Raw genomic sequence first — 20,268 nt, forward strand, 5'->3', positions numbered from 1 at the left:
TAGAATGCTCTGAGGCATCCTAAATCCCTGAACGGAAGAGTTGCAGAAGGTAAAAGGGAGCAAGAGCTGTGAGGGAGGCTGAGGGGAGACCATTCAGGATGCAATTCAGGTTCCAAAGTAGATGCTGTGGCCCCTCCTTTGGGAAGAATTGGGTGTTTGGGAGCTGGTGAGCTCCCCGTGGTGTTTCCTGCCTGTTTCACAGGGACAAAGAGGCCAAGGTCTGGTTCAGGTGGGAGCTGCCATAATTTCTCATGGGTCACAGACCCAGCATCCTCCCAGTACCTCCTTAGCCTTGGTTACCAGTAACCTGTCCATAGGAAGGCCCTCCAGGCAATGATGATGAGTCACTGCTAAAGTTAGATGGGCTTGAGCCTCAACCCAAGCTTTGCTAAATAGCAAATTACTGTGTCACCTTTGGCAAGTCACGGGAGGAGCCTCAGTTTCTGTTATAATTGGTTCTTGTGACAGTAAATGAAGTCCTTGTGCTAAACACCTGGCACAGTGCTTGTCACAAGGTAAGTACTCAGCAAATGAGACCCTTAAAAGGAAAACATGGAGGCCCTGGACACATTGTGCTCTGCATGACTGGTGTTTGCCCAGCCGTGGGGCTTCTAGCTGGGTGACGCTGGAGACAGACCACAGGGCCTGGCACTGAATGCCCAGAAGGAGAACAAGCCAGAGGCTGCCCAGCACGGCCATCAGCTTTTCCATCTGAAAAACAAAGACCAGGTGTTATGCTCGAATTTGGGACCCTCAAAAGACCACCAGAGACCGACCAAGATCGATGTAAACAGCAAAGAGGTGTTTATTGCGAGTAGCTCGGTCCTCTGCGCACACAGAGCAACTGGTGACGCTGAGAGGCCCCAAGCCCAGGGTTTGCAGCAGTTTTATACACTCTTTGGAGAAGGCAGGGACCCCCACATTCATCATAGCATCTCTTAACAAATCATCACACACCACGGGAAAATCAAATAACAACTCTAAACATGATTAGCACATTCACTGGCGGGAACAAGTTGGGTAGGGGTGATTGGTTACTACAAGAGGGGGATTCATTTGAACTGATTGGTTTAAGCCAAGAGGGGTGTTCGTGCTGAACTACATGTTTTCCCAACACGTTATCAACCACCATAAACTACTGGGAGGGTCATCTGGCATCCTAGGTATTTCCCTGTCTCATGCTGATTGGTGGCTGCTAGGGGGTTGCTATGGATCCCACCTAGCCTGACTGAGTCAGGGACACCTGGCGCAGCAGATCTCTCGTTATTTGTAGATAAACAACTTAGCAGGGTGGGAATGTGCCTAGGAGTGCTCTGTGGGTCTTTCCAAGGACAAAGGTCATGTCCCTTCCTTGGACAGGCTTTGCTCTGAGGTAGAGGCTGGTTTTTCACAGGCTGCTCTTGTCTGCTTCCTGGCCATCTAGTGAGGGGCTGCCCCAGCTCCCTCCAGAAGGGGTGTTGGCAGCCCATCTCTGCTGCCTCTCCATGTTAGCCCTCACATCTCCCACCTCTTTATTGTTCTCCTGGTTGTGGCCATCAGCCTTCCAATCCTGGCCCTCACAGGCTGCTAAGCACCTACCTGGCCAGGCCCTAGCCCCTCTCAGGGGCTGATCAGTAGGCTTTCTTCTGGGTCTGCTCTCCAGACTCAGGCTCCATCCACGCAATCGCCCTACCCACTGCTTTTCAGGCCTACCCCTTCCTCCAGGGCACTGGCCTTCCCCAATCCCTGCCTTTGATTGTCAAAGGTGGCCCCACCCTCTAAGGCCTATTAGGTAGTAGGAACTTCCAAATTGCTTTTTTTTTTTTTTTTTGTTCTGGGGCTTGAACCCAGGGGCACTTAACCACTGAGCCACATCCCAGCCTGTTTTATTTTTAATTTTGAGAGAGGATCTCACTAAGTTGCTTAGGGCCTTGCTGAGTTGCTGAGGGTGTCCTTAAACTTGTGATCCTCTTTCCTCAGCCTCCCAATTTGCTGAGATTACAGTTGTGCACCACCATGCCCAGTAACAGTGGGAGCTTTACAAAGGAACACAGATGCTTAATGTCATTACCTCTGAGAACAACCCTTCTAAGAGGCACCTCGTAGGGAAATAAGCCCAGGGAGCAGTGACTAGCCCAGTGACACATAGCATGTCAGAGAAGAGCCTGTCTCCTGCACACCCACCTCCACCCAGGCCTTCCTACACCAGCTGTCAGAAAAACTGGGAGCCCCACACATCTGAGAGGATCAGAGACAGAGACACTTGTGTTCTTTTTTGTTGTTCTTGTTGTTTTTGGGGGGCACTGGGGATTGAACTCAGGGGCATTTGACTACTGAGCCACATCCCCAGCCCTGTTTTATATTTTATATAGAGACAAGATCTCACTGAGTTGCTTAGCCCCTCACTTTTCCTGAGGCTGGTTTTGAACTCATGATCCTCCTGTCTCAGCCTCCTGAGCCGCTGAGATTACAGACATATGCCACTGTGCCTGGCCAGAGATACTCTTCTAGAACTCACTATACAGGGGAGCTGAGCTGGGCAATAGGGGGCCCAGCTGAAGGTTTGGGAGGTACTCTAGGTATCTTGGGCTCCTGATTGCCCACAGATCCTATGTCTGGTTGACCCCCACCCCAGACCCTCTCAGCCTACATGGCAGTCTTAGCCAGGGGAGGAGAGGGAAGGGTGTTCAGAGCCACCAAGAGTTCCAGCTTTTGCAAGGGACACACATAAACACCCCTCAGGTTTCAGGGTCACTCCCACCACGCCCAGGCAGACATACTCACACAGCCTCCCTTTGGGCAAACAAGTTGACCTGTCTACTGGGCTGTCTCTCTGGGAAGCCATGCAGTGGGTGGCGCTGGGTTCTGGGGTCCACTGAGGCCCAGGAGGAGACCAGGAATATCTGGGGAGGAGTCAGTCCTCCCTCTCACCACTGACAGAGCCCCTGGCCTGCAAGGACTGATTCCCTGTGCCACTCTGGCCCCTGCTGGACAAGGCCTCTGAGGTCAACTGTGTTCCTGGGTTCCAGTTTCAGTGACATTCCCTCCCCCATACACACTTACTCAATTCTACCTCTGAGACCTTAGACACATCTGTTTTTCCAGCTAGGATGATGAAGCCTGGGTCCTTTTGACCTTCAGGCGCTGCCTGTCCCCACCCACGCTGTGCTGACCAATTTGTCATCAGCCCATCCTAGCTTTGTGGTCAGCTTTCCTGGTCTCCCCACTGCCTAGGCTCTACCATCTCCAAATCACCTCCTCCAGGAAGCCTTCCCTGGGCCATATCTGTGACATGTAATCTGGTGTCATTGTCTCTCACAAGACTGGGACCAGGGCTTCTGCCCACAGCCTCACTCATTGGCTGAGCCCTCTTCCCAGCTTCTCCCTGCCCACTTACTATTTCCCCCTGCTGAAGATCACTGGAAGGGCATCTCAGCCGAACTGCCGGAACAGGGCCTTCTTTTGGGAAATCCTGTTCTTTGTACTTGATCCCCACTAAGCCCTTTCTCTGCCTGTTTACCTCTGGTTTTTTCTGGTCCTCTGTATTCTGTTCCTCAACCTACAATGCTCAGATCTTAGTAAGAACTACATTTCTGTCCCTTTTGCTTTCTGAAGGCAGCTTCCCTGTACTCCAGCATACTGTCCTCTCTCAGATGCCCTCTGCATGGGCTCTCTGTCCCATCCCCGGCAGGACTGGTAACTATTTGTACTAGCCATGGTCCATGTGGTTGGTAGATGCCCTCTGTACTCTGACCCCCAGCCCTTTGGTTCCCCCCACCCCCGCAAACACTCACGGCTTTTGCGCAAGTCTACACTGAAGGAATGGAATCAGAGCTCAAAGCAATAAGGAACTGCAACACTGTGGGCATCTGCTAAATGATTCCTCACTTGGTCTTCCAGAGTCCAGGAGGGTCCATGCCTAAGTCACTGAAGCTTTCATAGGGAGAAGACATTGCTCTCAGATGCTCCCTTTTCCTTTAAGGCCATATCTACCCATTTCCCTGGGAACCCCACCCCAACACTGAAAAAGTGCTCCCCCTGTGGTCTGCCTGCTCCCCTCCATTCCCATTCAGTCTGAGCATAAGATTTTAGCCTAGCAATGTGTTACAATCTCCTGGGAAGGGTTTAAAAAGTCCTGAGGCATGGGCCTCCCTCTCAGAGACTGATCCAAAGGTCTGGCTGTAGTCTGGGTATCAGCTTTTTTTAATTTTTAGATTTTGGTACCAGGGATTGAATCCAGGGGCAGTTAACTACTGAGCCACATCCCTAGCCATTTTTGTGTTTTTTTTTTTTTTTTTATTTTGAGACACGCTCTTGCTAAGTTGCTAAAGCTGGCTTTGAACTTGTGATCCTCCTGCCTGGGCCTCCTAAGCTGCTGGGATTACAGGCATGCACCACCATGCCTGGATGTCAGGTGTTTTTTTTAATGAATAGATTTCAGGTTTTTTTCCAAGTAGTTTCAGATTTCTAGAAAAATTGAGCAGAAAGTACAGACAGTCCCTACCTCCACTTCCTGCCTTCCAGTTTCTCCTATTATTACCATCTTGTATTGGTTGATTAACCGATTTTGATATGTTATTGCTGTGAAAGTTCGAAGTTCACATTAGGATCACAGTTGGTGTTATAACTTCTATGGTGTTATAACTTCTAAGGGTTTTGACAAATGTATAAGGACATGCACCCACCATTATAATGTCATATTGACATTATAATGCTGCTCCCCCACCCCCAAACCATGGATCAGTTTACTGTCTCCATAGATGTGTCATTTCTAGAATGTCACACAGTTGGAATCATACACACCCAGGTGTGGCGCATCCAGGTAATTTTAAAGAACAGCAGTTGACAAGAGTAGCTCTCATTTGAAGTTGGTAGGGGGTGGTGGGGGTAGATCTGGTGTTCTATGCGTCTAAATCTAGTGTGGACAGAGGCCTCGTTTCCTTTTGCTCAATCTATCCAATATTGTCCAGGGCCCTCTATAGCCTGGCACTGAGTTGGACACTGAATTAAACCAACACAGTTCCACCAGCTCTCAAGGCTCTCCTGGTCCATCTCAGGAGTCAGACACTAATCAAGTTGCCATGCATGCGTGCAGATGATTTTGAACTGATATAAGCACTTTATAGAAAATGCTCATGGTAGATGGCTCTTTGAGAGCAGATGGAGAGGCTCCACAGAGGAAGAAAAGATCCAGTTGAGATATAAGTTGAGGAAAAATTAACTAGGCTAAGGGTGGGGAAGGTAGGGGAAGAAAGTCCCTAACAGAAAGATCAGCTAATGCAAGGGCCCTGAGGTAGGAGGGAGTGTGGCACTTTCTAAGAACTGAGGTGGTGATGTGGGCAATGAGGAGAAAGCAGTGCAAGATGAAGCTGGATGGGAGCTGGGTAATGTGTGTTGAAAAGATCACTGGCTACCATGTAGAAGATCAGAGTGGAAGAAATAGAAAAACAGAGATCAGTGAGCAGGCCACTGCAGTGTTCAGACAAGAGGTGATATAAGGGTGACCATGGTGGGTGGAAGCTGAGGAGATGGAAAGAAGCACACGGATATGAAGATATACGCACAAGGCCAGACTGACAAGACTGTCTGGCCGGGCTATGGGGATTGGAGTGGAAGGGGTCAAGGGTGGCTCCTAGCTTCCAGGCTTGCCTACTTGGACTGACTGTTGTGCTACCAGGGAGGTAGGGAACCCATGAATGGACCTCCAAGTGGAGTCTGAGGTGCCTTGAGACATTCAATAGGCAGCTGGCAGGTGGTTTGGAGCTCAGAGATGAGAATGGGCAATGGAGACCTGGGGTTCCTCAGGGTATAGATAGCAGTAGAGCTGGAAGCCATGTATTGATGAGCTAAGTTAGGAAGTGAGCATGGGGTGAGAAGAAAGAGAGCCCAGGGCTGAGCCATGATAGACTGTCCCTGCTGGTGGAGGAGAGGAACCTGCAAAGGCACTGCGACAGGAGCAATTGAGATCAAAGAACCAGGGACAGCATTATTACAGAAGGATGCATATGGTTTCAAAAATTAACGAGTGGCCAGTGGCATCCATGATACTGTACAATTAAGAGAGGTGAAGGCCATACAGAAAGTGAGGGAAGAGTCTTTCCAAGAATTTAGCCATATAGTGGTGGGGGACATGGACATAGCTCCCTCCCTGGGGCCATTGGCCTCATGACCTTTTCGTTTCCTGTGGAAACTCTTTCTTAATTGCTGACCTGCATATGTTACAAGGATAAAAGTGAACTGGAGGGTTTGGGGTAAGGGAGTTATAGGTGCCTGATTTAAAACTGTGTTAAGGAGCATCTCTGCTTAATTAGCTGGGCTTCACCTCAGGGGACCATTTAGCGGCCTTCAAGCAGCATCTGATTTCACCTTTGAAGCTTATATTACCTCTTATTTATTTTTGTGGTACTGCCTTCCCTTCACAGACATTGGTCTCCTCAAAGCCACCAACGGCTAACAATTCTCTAGACCCAAGTCAGATTTCACTGTGAACTTGTATTTGACGATTCCTTCTTCTTCTTCTTCTTTTAATATTTTTAGCTGTAGATGGACACAATACCTTTACTTTATTTATGTATATGTGGTGCTGAAGATCACAACCAGTGCCTCACAGGTACCAGCCAAGCACTTTACCACTGAACCACAACCCCAACTTGACAATTTCTTCTTAAACCTCTCTCCCCAAGCAGTCCCTATGATCTACCCTCCTGGTTTCCAATGTAATGGTGGGGCCTCTGACCTCAACCCAAAGTTGGCAACCCCAAGCACAAAATTTCTTTGAAATATTCCCTAAAATGCACACAAATGCATTCTACGTATTCAATCCAACTTTGTAACTATTTTGTGCCCTTTTCATCAAGCAAAATCAGTTTTCTAAAAAGTTCTATCTTGAGCTGGGCATGGTGGCTCGCATGCTTGTAATCCCAGCAGCTTGGAAAGTTGAGGCAGGAGGATCAGAAGTTCAAAGCCAGCCTCAGCAACTCAGCAAGACCCTAAGCAACTCAGCAAGACCCTGTCTCAAAATAAAAAATAAAAAAAACTAGGGATGTGGTTCAATATTTAAGCGCCCCTGGCCTCAATCCTTGGGACAAAAAAAAAAAAAAAAAAAAGTTCCATCTTGTGTTTGTCCTATGGGTTATCCCCTGCGCCACTTTCTGTTGGCTCCTGTATCTACATAATTATCTCATTTAACTCTCTCAACCTTCTTTGGAGGTAACATGGTTCCACTTTACTGATGAAGGATCTAAGGCTTTAAGGGTTAAGTGGCTTGCCCAAGGTCATACATGTTTTGTCTGACTCTGATCATGTGCTTCCTTGGTTTACAGTTATTTGTCCCTCCATGAATAGAGCTGGTAGCGCTTCAGAGACTCTACGGTCCCAGGCACCTCTTTCTCAAATGGGAAGACAGACCCAGAAAGAGGCTAGAATAGTCTGAGGTTATACAGGGAAGAAGATACAAAATCAGGACTCAGAGCAAAACCTGACAAGGGGCACCCTCTGGAAGCCTAAGCATGCCCTCTTTCTCAATTAGGATCTTATTACAAACATCTGTGGTAAATCTTTGCTCACAGGTCTCTGATGGATGGAACCCTCAGGAATCAGAAATTGGAGTCCACACTCTGACCTTTGGGTGGGTCACTACCCTCTTGGAGCCTCTTTTTTTTTTTTTGCACCGAGGATTGAACCCAAGGGCTTCTGACCACTGAGCTACACCCCTAGCCCTTTTTATATTTTATTTTGAGACAGAGTCTCACTAAGTTACCTAGGGCCTGGCTAAGTTGCTGAGGTTGGCTTTGAACTCTTGATCCTCCTGCCTCAGCCTCTGGACTCGCTAGGGTTACAGTCCGGCGCCACCACACCCATCGTTCAATTTCTTAATACATGAAATGGAAGAAAGAGACAAGGGTTTACATGGTAGTTAACTTTGTAAACCTACAGTCTACTAAGAGGTGATAGAACAGGGCTCATTCTGGGCTCTTGGTGCCAGACTAGGGTGGGATCCAGGCTTTGTCTCTTAAAGAGCCTGCATCTTGGGTAAATTTCTGCCTCAGTTTCCTCACAAGGAAAATGAAAGTAAAAATAAGACTTAATACCTAGGATTGTTGTAAGGGTTCGAGCACTTGGAAGCGTCTGGCACACTGTGATCCATTTGCAGTTAGCTTTTAGGGCACGTTTAGTCCTCGGTGTGCAACATCGGTAACTTCAGACGTCTCCTCCAAGCCCCGCCCCCGCCCTTACTCGGTCCCGCCTTCACCTCGCTGGGTCCCACCCCAAGCCGGCCCGGTTCCCTCCCGCCACCGGGGGGCGGCGGCGCTAAGGGCCGCTTTCTGGCAGAAGCAGGCGACGCTCTAGGTGACGACCACACTCCTCTGTGGCCAGTGGCGGCGGCGCTCTAGTTGGCGGGTGTGCGGGGCGGGTTGTCAGTGGTGCGGCCGGCAGGCAGCGATGGCGGCCGTACGCGGCCTGCGAGTGTCTGTGAAGGCAGAGGCCCCGGCGGGGCCGGCCTTGGGGCTCCCCTCGCCTGAGGCGGAGTCCGGTTTGGAACGCGGCGAGCCGGAGCCCATGGAGGTGGAGGAGGGCGAGCTGGAGATCGTGCCGGTGCGGCGCTCCCTGAAGGAACTGATCCCGGTACGGGCGGGGGGTGGGGGGCGAGGAGGAGGTCGCGGAGCTAGTGCCCCGCGCCGGAGGGGGCCGGAAGGGGAGGCGGCCAGCGCGCCGGCCGGGGGAAGTCAGGGGAGGAGGAGAGAGGCGCGAGCGCCGGCGGGCGGGGGGCCAGGCGTGAGGAGAGACCCTGAGCTAGAGAAAGGACGCCGGACGCCGGGGCGCCCGGAAATGGGTGTTGAGAGGACTGGAGGAGGTGGGGGAGAGCCGAGAGAGAGTTGAGGACGCACCCTTTGCTGCCCCTCGGAGCCAGACTGTGCGGGGGAGTGAGTGAGGAGAGACTGGGGTCCACATTAAAGGGGAGTCCCGGGCGGGAACCCAACCGGAGCGGCCCAGAGGGAACTGTGAGGTGGCGCCGGCATCCAGATCTCCCTGTGGGTCCCGCTCTGGTAGAATTGGTGTCTGTTAAACATGGCACTCGCTCTTTCTCTTGCGAGGACTGTGCTTGTCAGCAGCAAACAGTATGTTGCTGTTGTGACTTGAGGGTCGTCTTGCCCCCGAGCACCTCCACTGCCTTGTAGCACCTCCACCGTCGCCCCAGCATCTCACTTGCAATGAAATCAAATGATCAGGGACCAGCATTTGTCCTTGGTCTCTTTTACCACAGCGGGGATGGTGAGTGGTGTTTTGCTTGTGGTTTTGTAGTCATATGTCTGGTTCTTAGATCTGGTCTCAAGTCTAGATGACTTAGTTGCACACATAATATGAACTATTTGAAAAAACAAAACAAAAACCCTGCATGTCAGCAAGTCTTGCTTTTAAACTGAAGTTACGTGAGTTATGGAAAAAGGCTAAGGTAGGATAGCTAGTGATGGACAACAATAACAACCATGGTAACAACATAATGATATTTGACAGTTACTACATTATGTCATTTAAAAATAACTGCAGTTGTTGGATAGGTAGTATCATCCCTTCATTCATTTTATGCAGCCCCCACCATGTGCCAGGCATAGTCCTATGTGCTAGATCAAGATCAGATTTCCTCCTAGAGTTTGTGTTCTAGTAGGGACACAAGCAAATAAATGATTTCCACTAGTGTTAATGCTTTGAGGAAAAAAATATGCTAATGAAATAGTACAGGGGCCAGGGGGGTGTGCAGAACATAAAGCAGAATGTGATAAGATGGTCAGGGAAGTCCACTGAGACAGTGACAGTTAAGCTGAACCCTACATGACAAAAAGGGGCCAATCATGTGCACAGTGGAAGTGAACATTCCTAACAGGGGCAACAGCAAACACAAAGGGTCTGAGATAGGAACAAGATTGCTTTCTTGGGGAAATGTTAAGTTCTATAGCACAAAGGGGAGAACAGAAAAAGAGGTTAGGAGATAGGCATATATCACGGAAAAGGCCTAGAGAAGTCAAAGTTGTACGATATAATGTAATTAGTGAAAGTCACCCTTGAGACTTCCCCCATCCTTTCATTGCACTGTGTGTTTTCCCAGGAGTTTTAAGTGAAGGTTGGGCTTTCTACATTTTGGTAGAGGTTTGTGCTCCACCTGGTGGCCTAATGTGGGAAATCTGTCCTGTCTGGGGTGAGGAGATTAGTGACTCTGCCTCATCTTTAACACTTTTCACAAAAGCCTTTAGATTTTCATTTACATATGTACTTTCAATTGATAAAGGTACTTGAGATTTTGAACAGTCTCTGATCTAGAAAATACTTCTTATTAAGAGTGGTTGATTTACTACTGTGGAGTCAGGGGATTGTCTTCTTAATAAGGGGTTGTCAGGGTTTAGGGAAAGGTTGCTGAAAAGAATGACTTTTCAAAAAGAAGCAGTTGTTAGGCTGCCTTTTATCATGGATTTTTCCTCCATTGCTATCAGAATTTCTCACCCTTCCTCTTTGTGTTAGGACACAAGCAGAAGATATGAAAATAAGGCTGGCAGCTTCATCACCGGAATTGATGTTACCTCCAAGGTGAGACAGACCATGATTTATTTATTCAGTTTGACAAGTGAGTAAATTTAATGAACTTGGTCCCTAGGACTTTTGTAGAACAGTAAATATTCTTATCCCCTTTTTTCATTTGTTGCTGGATTAAATTTTTAAATTTCTTGTCATGCAATGGTGTCTTCATGAATCCTGAAACATTCAGGCAGCATTTGTGTATTCTTGCATCCACAAAAAGATGAAATCACTATATCTAGATTTCTGTGCTTAATCATTTCCAAGAAAGAGTGCTGCACTGGGATTTATTTACTTATTTATATTTTTTTGTGAGGGTGGACACGCACTATTTTTGATGCTGTGTCCATTCTGATAAAATGTGTTTTGTTTCCTGAGGGCTCCACCCATCAGAGACCTGTGAGCACCTAGCACATAATAGGCCCTTAGTAAATGTTTTTATTCCTCACTGGTTGCAAACTTAGAAAAATAGTTTCCTAATTGTGTACCTGTCTAAACTTTGAAGATTAAATCAACTAAATTATTCTCAATACTTGAGAGCAAAGATTTACCACAGATGTTTGTAATAAGACCCTAATTGAGAAAGAGGGCATGCTTACGCTTCCAGAGGGTGCCCCTTGTCAGGTTTTGTTCTGAGTCCTGATTTTGTATCTTCTTCCCTGTATAACCTCAGGCTATTCTAGCGTCTTTCTGTCTCAGATTACTTAAAGACCAAAAGAAAGAACTAATCATTTTCTGGACAGACAAGAAAATAGAACGAAGTGAAGGGCTTGGATTAAAACTAAGTGGTAGAGCGGGGCACGGTGGTATACACCTGTAATCCCAGCAGCTCGGGAGGCTGAGGCAGGAGGATCTTGAGTTCAAAGCCGGCTTCTGCAAAAGTGAAGCACTAAGTAACTCACTGAGACCCTATCTCTAAATAAAATACAAAAAAAAAAAAAAAAAAGACTGGTAATGTGGTTCAGTGATTGAATGCCCCTGAGTTCAATCCCCAGAACTAAAAAAAAACCCCAAAAAACCCCAAAACAAAAATAATTAAGTGGTAGAGTGCGTGCCTAATACAAGGCTCTGGGTTCAATTTCTAGCACCCCCCCACCCCAAATAATAATACATAAAGTGAAAGTGTTTTCTTACTATGCTTGAGAAAGAAGCAGACTGTTCTTAATTCTACATCATTTGCCATTATATGAAACAGGTATATGGGGAAAGAGTAGAAGTCCCAGAGTTAGTATCTAAATTGTTACTAAAGGAAAGTAGATTGTTGTTTGTAATAGGAAGACTTTAGTGAAAAGAATTAGCATAACTATTGGGAAATAACAGAAGTGTTGCTGCTTTACCAATCCTCATAAGCTTTCTATAGTCAGACCTTCAATTAGTGTGACAAAGTCAATATACAATTAATGAAGGGTTCCCAAGAGCCAGCCACAGTTGGACCTGGATTATTTTAGCTCTTTTAAGACACTTACAAAGCTGATTATTTTTTCAGTAAAGCATCAGTGCTTATTGTCACTTAAAAATGAAAACAAGCAATTCTGTGGACTTAAGGGTGGAATAGAGGAGTTTCTTTGCTTCAGTGTTATTTTTAAACAGGAAACTAGCTTTAGGGAGTGGACTTTTCAGGCAAACATAATGTGAAAGAGGGTGATAGGTGTGATTACTGTGCCCACATAAAATGTGAAGTGGTGGCAGGGAGTGCTCTTAAAAATAGCATTGGATTTAGAAGATCTGCCCCCTTAGCTAGGAAAAGTACATCCAGCAATTTTTTTTTTTTTTTTACTCATTTATGCCTCAGTTTCTGCAGCTGGAAAATTGAAACGTTCAGATTGTTTAATTGTAATTTGTTGGAGTGATTGCCAATAATAGATGAAACTTCATAAACATATAGTCATTGAATTCCTGCTATGTCCCAGGCATAGTAATCAACTGTGTTAGGATGGAGGTGATTATAAATTATAACAGTATTACTTTATACCCTCTAAATGTGAATGTCTGATTTTTGCAAAACTCATTCAATGTGCAGTGTTGCTTATTTCTTCTGATTTATTTTAGAGTTGTCATTGATGCATCATGTATTTGTGATTTAACTTTCTGTTTCTATGCTTTACCTCTTTGATTTTTTTTTTCTGGACTTTCTAGGAAGCCATTGAAAAGAAAGAACAGCGAGCTAAGCGCTTTCATTTCCGATCAGAAGTAAATCTTGCCCAAAGAAATGTAGCCTTGGACCGAGACATGATGAAAAAAGGTACAGGGTGTTTTGGGGGCAATTTTTTCACATTCTTCTAGAGAGTGGCTTTTCCCTGACATTGCCTCATGCTTTTGGCTTTGTCTTGTATGTCCTTTTCTCACCCCAGTACTCCCAACAGAAGGAACTTGTGAAGTCTCCCATTCTAAGGTTACCTGTTAAAAATTGAGATGCTGTCAACCATGTCTCAGATGTTAGAGGTGGAAAAAGATTATCTTCCTTAAAGCGGCCCAGAGAAAGAATAGTTAAATGCAGAGATGAGATGAGAACCTATGTTTCTATGGACCATTGCTCATTTTCTGCTTTTATCATAGAGGTTGCTTTTAAATGTAGTGGAAAAGTATCACAGTGGGACCTTTTTCTGGAATTGGAGCAATGTAGGGACTGGTGGGAGAAAGCTGTTAATACTTTCATTGATAATAAATATGTAGAAAATACAAACCACACATTAATATCCTGTTGTCAGAGCAAAACTAATCCTGCCCTGGATTTTAAACCTGTTCCTATAGTTGAACTCATTATTTCATTTTATTTTTGTGTTTTATTGGGGTATTTTGCTCCCCAGAACTCACCTTGACTTATCATGTATGGTAATCTGCCCAGTCTTACAAAGTAATTTATAAATAAAAGGGAAAATTATTCCTTTTAAGTGAGTCTACATCCTTATTTATTATTCTACTCTAATATAAAATCGTGAATGCAAAAGGTCTCCCTCTGTTGAGTTGCAAATTTGTGTTTACAAAGGGCTCAGAAGGCAGCCCTCTGGATGCCTATTGAAGGTTTGTGCTGTGCTGTGTAAGTTTCTTCAGCCTTATGTTATTAATAAAAGCAAAAGCCCAGTAAATGAATGAATGAAAGAATAAATACTATTCTTTTTTGGGAGCTTAGCTTTCTTACCATATTTATTATTTACATATTTATTTTTTGTTTCTCATAGCAACCCTATGAGGAATATCTTATTTTATATTTTGTTGCTGGGGATTGAACCCAGGAACACTTTACCATACTGAGATATATCCCCAACCCTTTTGATTTTTTATTTTGAGATAGGGTCTTGCTAAGTTGCTTAGGGCCACTAAGTTGCAGATTGGCCTTGAACTTGCATTCTTTCTGCCTCAGCCTCCTGAGTTGCTAGGATTACAGGCGTGTGCCACCGTACTAGCAAGGAGATATATATCTTTTTCACTGTTTTATAATGGAGGAAAGAAGCTCTAATAAAGTTTAATAAATTGCCCAGGATTATGCAGTTAATAAAAGTAGAGTCAGGAACTGGGAATATAGCTCAGTTGGTAGAGTGCTTGCCTCGCATGCACAAAGCCCTGGGTTCAATCCCCAGCATCACACAAACAAAAAAAGTAGAGTCAGGATTCCAAACCAGGTTTATCTGACTGGGTGGTCAGAGAAGCTCAATTCTGGGAGCAGCTTTACTCTTTTTCCCACATCATGAGTTCATATTAGGGATATGACCTTGCTTTCCTTGCAGGCTGCTATTCCAGGATCTGTTTGAGTGGATTTCTGTTTTAGGAAAAGTCCTATGAAGTTCCAGGACAGCTATGCAGTTTGGCATTCCTGTACCTGCACAATCCTGGTTGAGCAGACTTTTTTTTTTTGAACCGGGGATTGAACTCAGGAGTATTCAACCACTGAGCCACATCCCCAGCCCTATTTTGTATTTTATTTAGAGACAGGGTCTCACTGAGTTGCTTAGCATCTTGCTTTTGCTGAGGCTGGCTTTGAACTTGCGATCCTCCTGCCTCAGCCTCCGCAACCGCTGGGATTACAGGCATGCACTATTACAGGCATGCACTGTGGAACCCTGCAAGACTTTTGAGTCCTTTCTTATCAGGCAGCCGATAGCATCACTACACCTGTTGGTGTCTAGCTCCAGTCTCTGATATTATCCATGCCTTTTAGTCTGTTCATTTGCCCTTCCTTTCCCCATGCCTCATCTGATTCAGATGTTACTTCTTCCACAAAACATCCCTGATCACATGGAGTTTTTTTCCCCGCTTCTGATGGAGCTCTTTAGGATGGCAAACCCTCCTGGAATCTGGTCTTGGTTCCTTTGTGATAGGCAAGTTATTGAACCTTTTTAGTCTCAGTTTCCTTGTCTGTAAAATGGGAGTAGGATACCTATCTTAATAGGATCTCTTTTGCATAATTTTAACTTAAAAGTTTTTTTTTTTTTTTTAAAAGCAGTCCTGATCTCATGATTCTGAATATACTTATAAAAAAGGCAACAGGCCTGTCTGGGATATCATCTGGGGAAAGTTCTTCATTTTGGACACAATGCTAAAAATGTGTCTTAGGCTGAATGACCTAAGACAGTGTTCCTGAATTCTGAGGAATCTTGCTGCCAGTGCCAAATTGATTTAAGTTAGAATTGTGAGTGAGTGGAGTTAGATAAGTCTTGAAGATAGGTATTTCCCTGAATAGTTTCAATGTGCAGCCAGGATTGATAATCTTTGGTTTTGTGGTTTTGAGTAGAGGCTTTCAGCCCAACTGCCTGAATTCAGATCCTAACCTGTCACTTTTTAGCTCTGTGGCTTTGGAGAAGTTATTTATCCTTTAGGAACCTCAGTTTCCTCATCTGAAAAGGCAGACACTAGGAGTTTAAACAGAGTTGTTAGGAGGCTCTAATAAAATGTTATAGTTTTTAGAGAGTACCTGGCAAATAGTAGGTATTCAGTAAATGTTAGTTATCATCATTATCTGGCATTCTCTCTCTTCTAAGCAGTCATTTAAGTAACCCAGCCTCTTGGGAGAGTGGGGAAGTTGGTTAAGTATCCTGACTCCTCTGTAGCCATATTAGGCATCAAAATTATTTCTTATTAGTGTTAACAAAAATAATAAAAGATACTGTTTGTTAAATGCTTACTGTGTTCCATTTACTCTAATATGTGGATAACTTACTTTTAGGAGTCCTGTGAGGGGAAGGTATTTATCATTTCCATTTTACTTATGAGAAAACTAAGGTGCTATGAGGTTGAGAAGCTTGCCCAAAGTCCCACAGCTAGGTAAGTAGCAAGGCTGGGACTGAAAGCTGATCTAATAGAAGCATGTAGTCCTAATCACTCTGCCAGCTTCAGGGATGCAATTGGGACTATTCTGCCTCAAAAATGACTTGTTAGCGGAATGTGGTGACACATGCCTATAATCCCAGTGACTTAGGAAGCTGAAGCAGGAGGATCGCAAGTTTGAGGCTGGCCTTAGTAACTTAGTGAGGTCCTAAGCAACTTAGCAAGACCCTGTCTCTAAATAGAAACTAAAAGGGGCTGAGGATATGGGGATATGGTTTAGTGGTTAAGTGCCCCTGGGTTCAATCCTCAGTACTCCCCCACTTTCCACCCCCTGCAAAAAAAAAGTGACTTGCTACTTTTGAATGGCTAGGTGTTGAACAGCTTTGGTCTCCCTATCTCCAAGATCAAAGTTCTCATGGTTGGAAGATTGGAAGGACCTTAGAGGTCATCTAGACCAACCTCTTGCTGGCCACTGCAGGCTTTTTGGCAAAGTTCCTAATGGTCCTTTGGCCTCTGCCTGAATATCAAGTAATGAGGCAGACAACTCTCTCTTTGAACACTTCCTCATGTTGAGCATTACTTTCTAGGAAATTTTGTCTTGAGGGTTGCTGTGTGACTCTTAGAACAACACTGTTAAGTCCTTTCTTCCTTCACATAATAACCCTTCATGTGATGGAAAGCTTACTGCCTCTTCCCTGGACTTCCTTTATGTGGCATGGCTTTCTGGTCTTCCTTTCCTACTTTTTTCAGCTTCTAAATGTCTTCCCTAACATCTTGTCGGATAGATGAGATACAGATTGCAGGTGTGGTTGGGTACATGGAAGGTGGCAGAATTATTGCTACCTTTCATCTCCGTCCAGCTAATTCATAGTATTGTACTTGTCTTGTGATCCAAGCACTCAGGTCTTCACTTAGAAATTTTCCAAGCAAATAATCTTTCTCATATTGTGCATGAGACACTTTAAAAATTATTTTTTAATTTATTCCTGTTAAATTACATCTTGTTGATTTCAAGCTTCCATTTTTAGGCTATTAATTTTCATTTTAACTCTAATTTCACCTTTTTAGCTACTCCTGTGTGTCCTCTTCACCGTAATATGTTTGGCTTCTGCTTCTCATCTAGTTATCAGAGAATGTTGAATAGTATATTCCTGTATCATGCCTTGAATCATAAATGGGCTAATTATAAGTCTTTCTTTGTTATCGTCAGGCCCACATTTCATTTTATTGTCAGGAAGAACTGGATTATATGCCTTAATGAACTCAAGATGGAACATGGTCTTTTATATTCTTTGAATTTCTTGACCTAGTAAACCTGTTTAAAAAAAAGAAATGAGGTTAGTGTGACTTTCTTCTTTCATGTCATTTCCTTTGAGAAAGACTTAGTTTCTTAAAGAATCATAGATTTATCTAATAAGTGACTTTCTTTTAAATTTCAGAGACTGATAAGCTTTCCAATCTGTAGTTTTGGGAATTTTTCTTTTCCTCTTAGGGGAATTGGTACAGGATTAGTCCTTCTAAAGGTTTTCAGGTACTTCTGTCCTAAATCACAACTCCATGGTTTTTTTGTTTGTTTGTTTGTTTTAATGTATATTTTTCTAGGTGTAGATGGACACAACACATTGCCTTTATTTTTATGTGGTGCTGAGGATCGAACCCAGGTTCCACCCGTGCTAGACGAGCGCTCTACCGCTGAGCCACAATCCTAGCCCCACAACTTCATGTTTAAGTCAGTACATTGGGATAAAATTCTGGATTGGGTGGTTTAAATCTATTAAAATTAATTCTTATGCTATTGTTTTCTGTCTTAGGTTTTGACGCTTATTTAATGATAGCTGTTCTACTATTGATTAGTAGAATAGTAGAATAAGTCAACAGTTCTGCCTTTTTTCTTGCATCATCTTCCCATAGCAGTATTTCTCTAAACACTTAAAAAAAAAAAAGAAAGTTATCAGCACTTTTTTAAAAATATTTTTTAGATGTTGATGGACCTTTATTTTATTCATTTATTTATATGTGGTGCTGAGAATCAAACCCAGTGTTTCACACATGCTAGGCAAGTGCTTTACCACTGAGCCACAACCCCAGCCCAGTCACCAGCACTTTTGATGAACCTGTTCACTTTGGACTACAACCTTTTCTTCATTAGGTATTTTATAAGCAATTCATACTCACCAAAGAAAATTTAGAAAGAATAGGAAGGAAAGTGGTCACAGTTGTACTCTCATTCATTGCCAGCATTTTGTGTATTTACTTTTAAATCTTATTTTGGGCACGGACTTTTTTCCCTTTTTTGTCATACTGCTTTTTTCATTTTCACTTGACGGTTTATCATCAGTGTTTTCTGTATTGCTGTATAGTGTAACATCAGTCTCTCAGATTGTACTGTTCTTGTTCTCTTTGTCGTCATAATTTACCCTTTATCCATTTCCTATATGTGTTCTTTTCACCTAAGTTTTGCTGCTTTCTCTTTCCTTGGGGCCATCTTTCATGTTGAATTGTTGGATTTAATGTCTTTTGACTTCTTGGATAATTCTGATTTGAGGCCTTAGAATTGATAACTTATTCTCCAAAGACTTTGAGTTTTATATACTATTACCCCATTATTTGTTGGGGTAATGGAATATAAAAATATTTATATTAGTATATAAAGAAACTTTCCCTGTTAGAACATTTAAGGTAATACCCTTAACACCTGGTTTGTACTTGACACATAGTAAATGTTCAGATCTCATCCCTTGGTGCATCTGTTCATTGCCCCCTCAATATTTAGCCCTTTCTGATTGGTTGGGCAATAAGCCTAGCAGCCTGTTTTGTTGCTTTGATTTATTTTGCTTGGTGACACTGTTAGCAGGGTAAAGGCCTTCTTTTTTGTCAGTCTTCCATAGAATCTTGATTTTTAACAAAGTTCCCATTTATAGTGGATCTTGCCACTGCCAATTTGGTTCTCTTTTAAGAATATATTTTTTTCCCACGAGATAATTTTGAGACCTGTCTCTGCATTGATAATGCTTTTGCTCGCCCCTTACTCCTTACCCACTTCTTTGGAACATAATTGTCCATGGGTCAATTCTTGATATGTATACCATTCTGTCTGAATAAAAGTAAATGTATGTGTCCAGAGGTTTTGTTCTTTTTTAAAATATTAAAAACATTTATTTATTCTGTACCTGACAGAGGTTTTGTTCTTTACATTCTTTTGTACTTAAATATTTTGTCATTTTTTTGTTTTTTTTTTTTCCTCCTCTGGATGTATTATTTAAAGTGAAGTCCTTTTTATAAGTTCACCAAGTCTCCTACCTGAAATTTTTTTTCCCCTAATTTTCAGTCTGTTTCCTTTCCTATCACTGGGTGCCCTCCTGTTTTTCCTTACCATCTGTGGAACCATCTCTTGACTTCTCAAAGGCTCTTTTTCTTCCAGAATCATAGTTTTCTGCTCAAGGAACCGAGGAGTCTACCTGGGCAAAATCAACCCTTGTTTCCTATGTGCATTTGGGCTTTTATTCATTCTTGCACTGCTGGACTCCAATGAGGACATGCTGGAGTTCATAAATCTTTAGGGCGTCTATGTCTTCATGTATCCGGACTGTCAAGAAAGTACTCTCTTGAGCTGGGCATGGTATTGCACACCAGTAATCCCAGCAATTTAGGAGGCTGAAAACAAGAGAATTGTGAGTTTGAGGCCAACCTCAGCACCTCAGCAAGACCATCTCAAAATAAAATAAAAAATAAAAAAGCCTGGGCCCTGGGCTCAATCCTCAGTACCAAAAAGAAAAAAAAAAAAATCCAAAAACCCCTCACCTGATTTAGTCATACCTACATGGGTACTCATTAAACCTGTATTTCTCCCTCTTTCATTTAGTACCAGGGATTGAACCCAAGGATGCTTAACCACTGAGCCACATTCCCCAGCTCTTTTTATTTTTTATTTTGAGACAGAGTCTTACTAGATTACTTAGAGCCTCACTAGTTTGCTGAGCCTGGCTTCAAACCTGTGATCCTCCTGCTTCAGCCTCCCGAGCTGATGAGATTACAGGTGTGCACCACCATGCCTGGCTAAACACATTTCTTATTCTTCAGAATAAAATGACAAAACAAACATTAATTTTTTTGTATTTATAAGTATTCATAAGTATTTTAACTTTAAGTAAAAGAAATATATTGCATATAAAAAGTATTTGGTAATAGCCATCCCATTTTTTTTCTTTTTTTTCCTTCTGTAAGAGCCATTCTTTTTTAAATATTTATTTTTTAGTTTTCGGTGAACACAACATCTTTATTTTATTTTTATGTGGTGCTGAGGATCGAACTCAGCACCCCGCATATGCCAGGCGAGCGCACTACCTCTTGAGCCATATCCCTAGCCCTGTAATAGCCATTCTTATAGAGTGAGGTGATATCTCATTGTGTTTTTTTTTTAATATTTATTTTTTAGTTAGAGGTGGACACAATATGTTT

General features: G+C 43.6%; 1 protein-coding gene across 2 annotated transcripts in view; it reads left to right on the forward strand.

The window, feature by feature from the left end:
- The first annotated feature begins 8,384 nt into the window (after positions 1-8,384).
- Ncbp3 (nuclear cap binding subunit 3) overlaps positions 8,385-20,268 on the forward strand; it is a 32,848-nt gene continuing 20,964 nt past the window's right edge. For both annotated transcript variants that reach the window (XR_011705111.1, XM_071603747.1), the window contains exons 1-3: positions 8,385-8,604; positions 10,495-10,560; positions 12,685-12,790. Coding sequence is in view for 1 of the 2 variants with exons in the window: in XM_071603747.1 (XP_071459848.1) it covers positions 8,422-8,604; positions 10,495-10,560; positions 12,685-12,790 (355 nt within the window). In the remaining variant the exon portion in view is untranslated. The remainder of the gene's footprint in view (positions 8,605-10,494; positions 10,561-12,684; positions 12,791-20,268) is intronic.

This window comes from Marmota flaviventris, chromosome 17 (genome assembly GCF_047511675.1).
Source record: "Marmota flaviventris isolate mMarFla1 chromosome 17, mMarFla1.hap1, whole genome shotgun sequence".
NCBI classification, from domain to species: domain Eukaryota; kingdom Metazoa; phylum Chordata; class Mammalia; order Rodentia; family Sciuridae; genus Marmota; species Marmota flaviventris.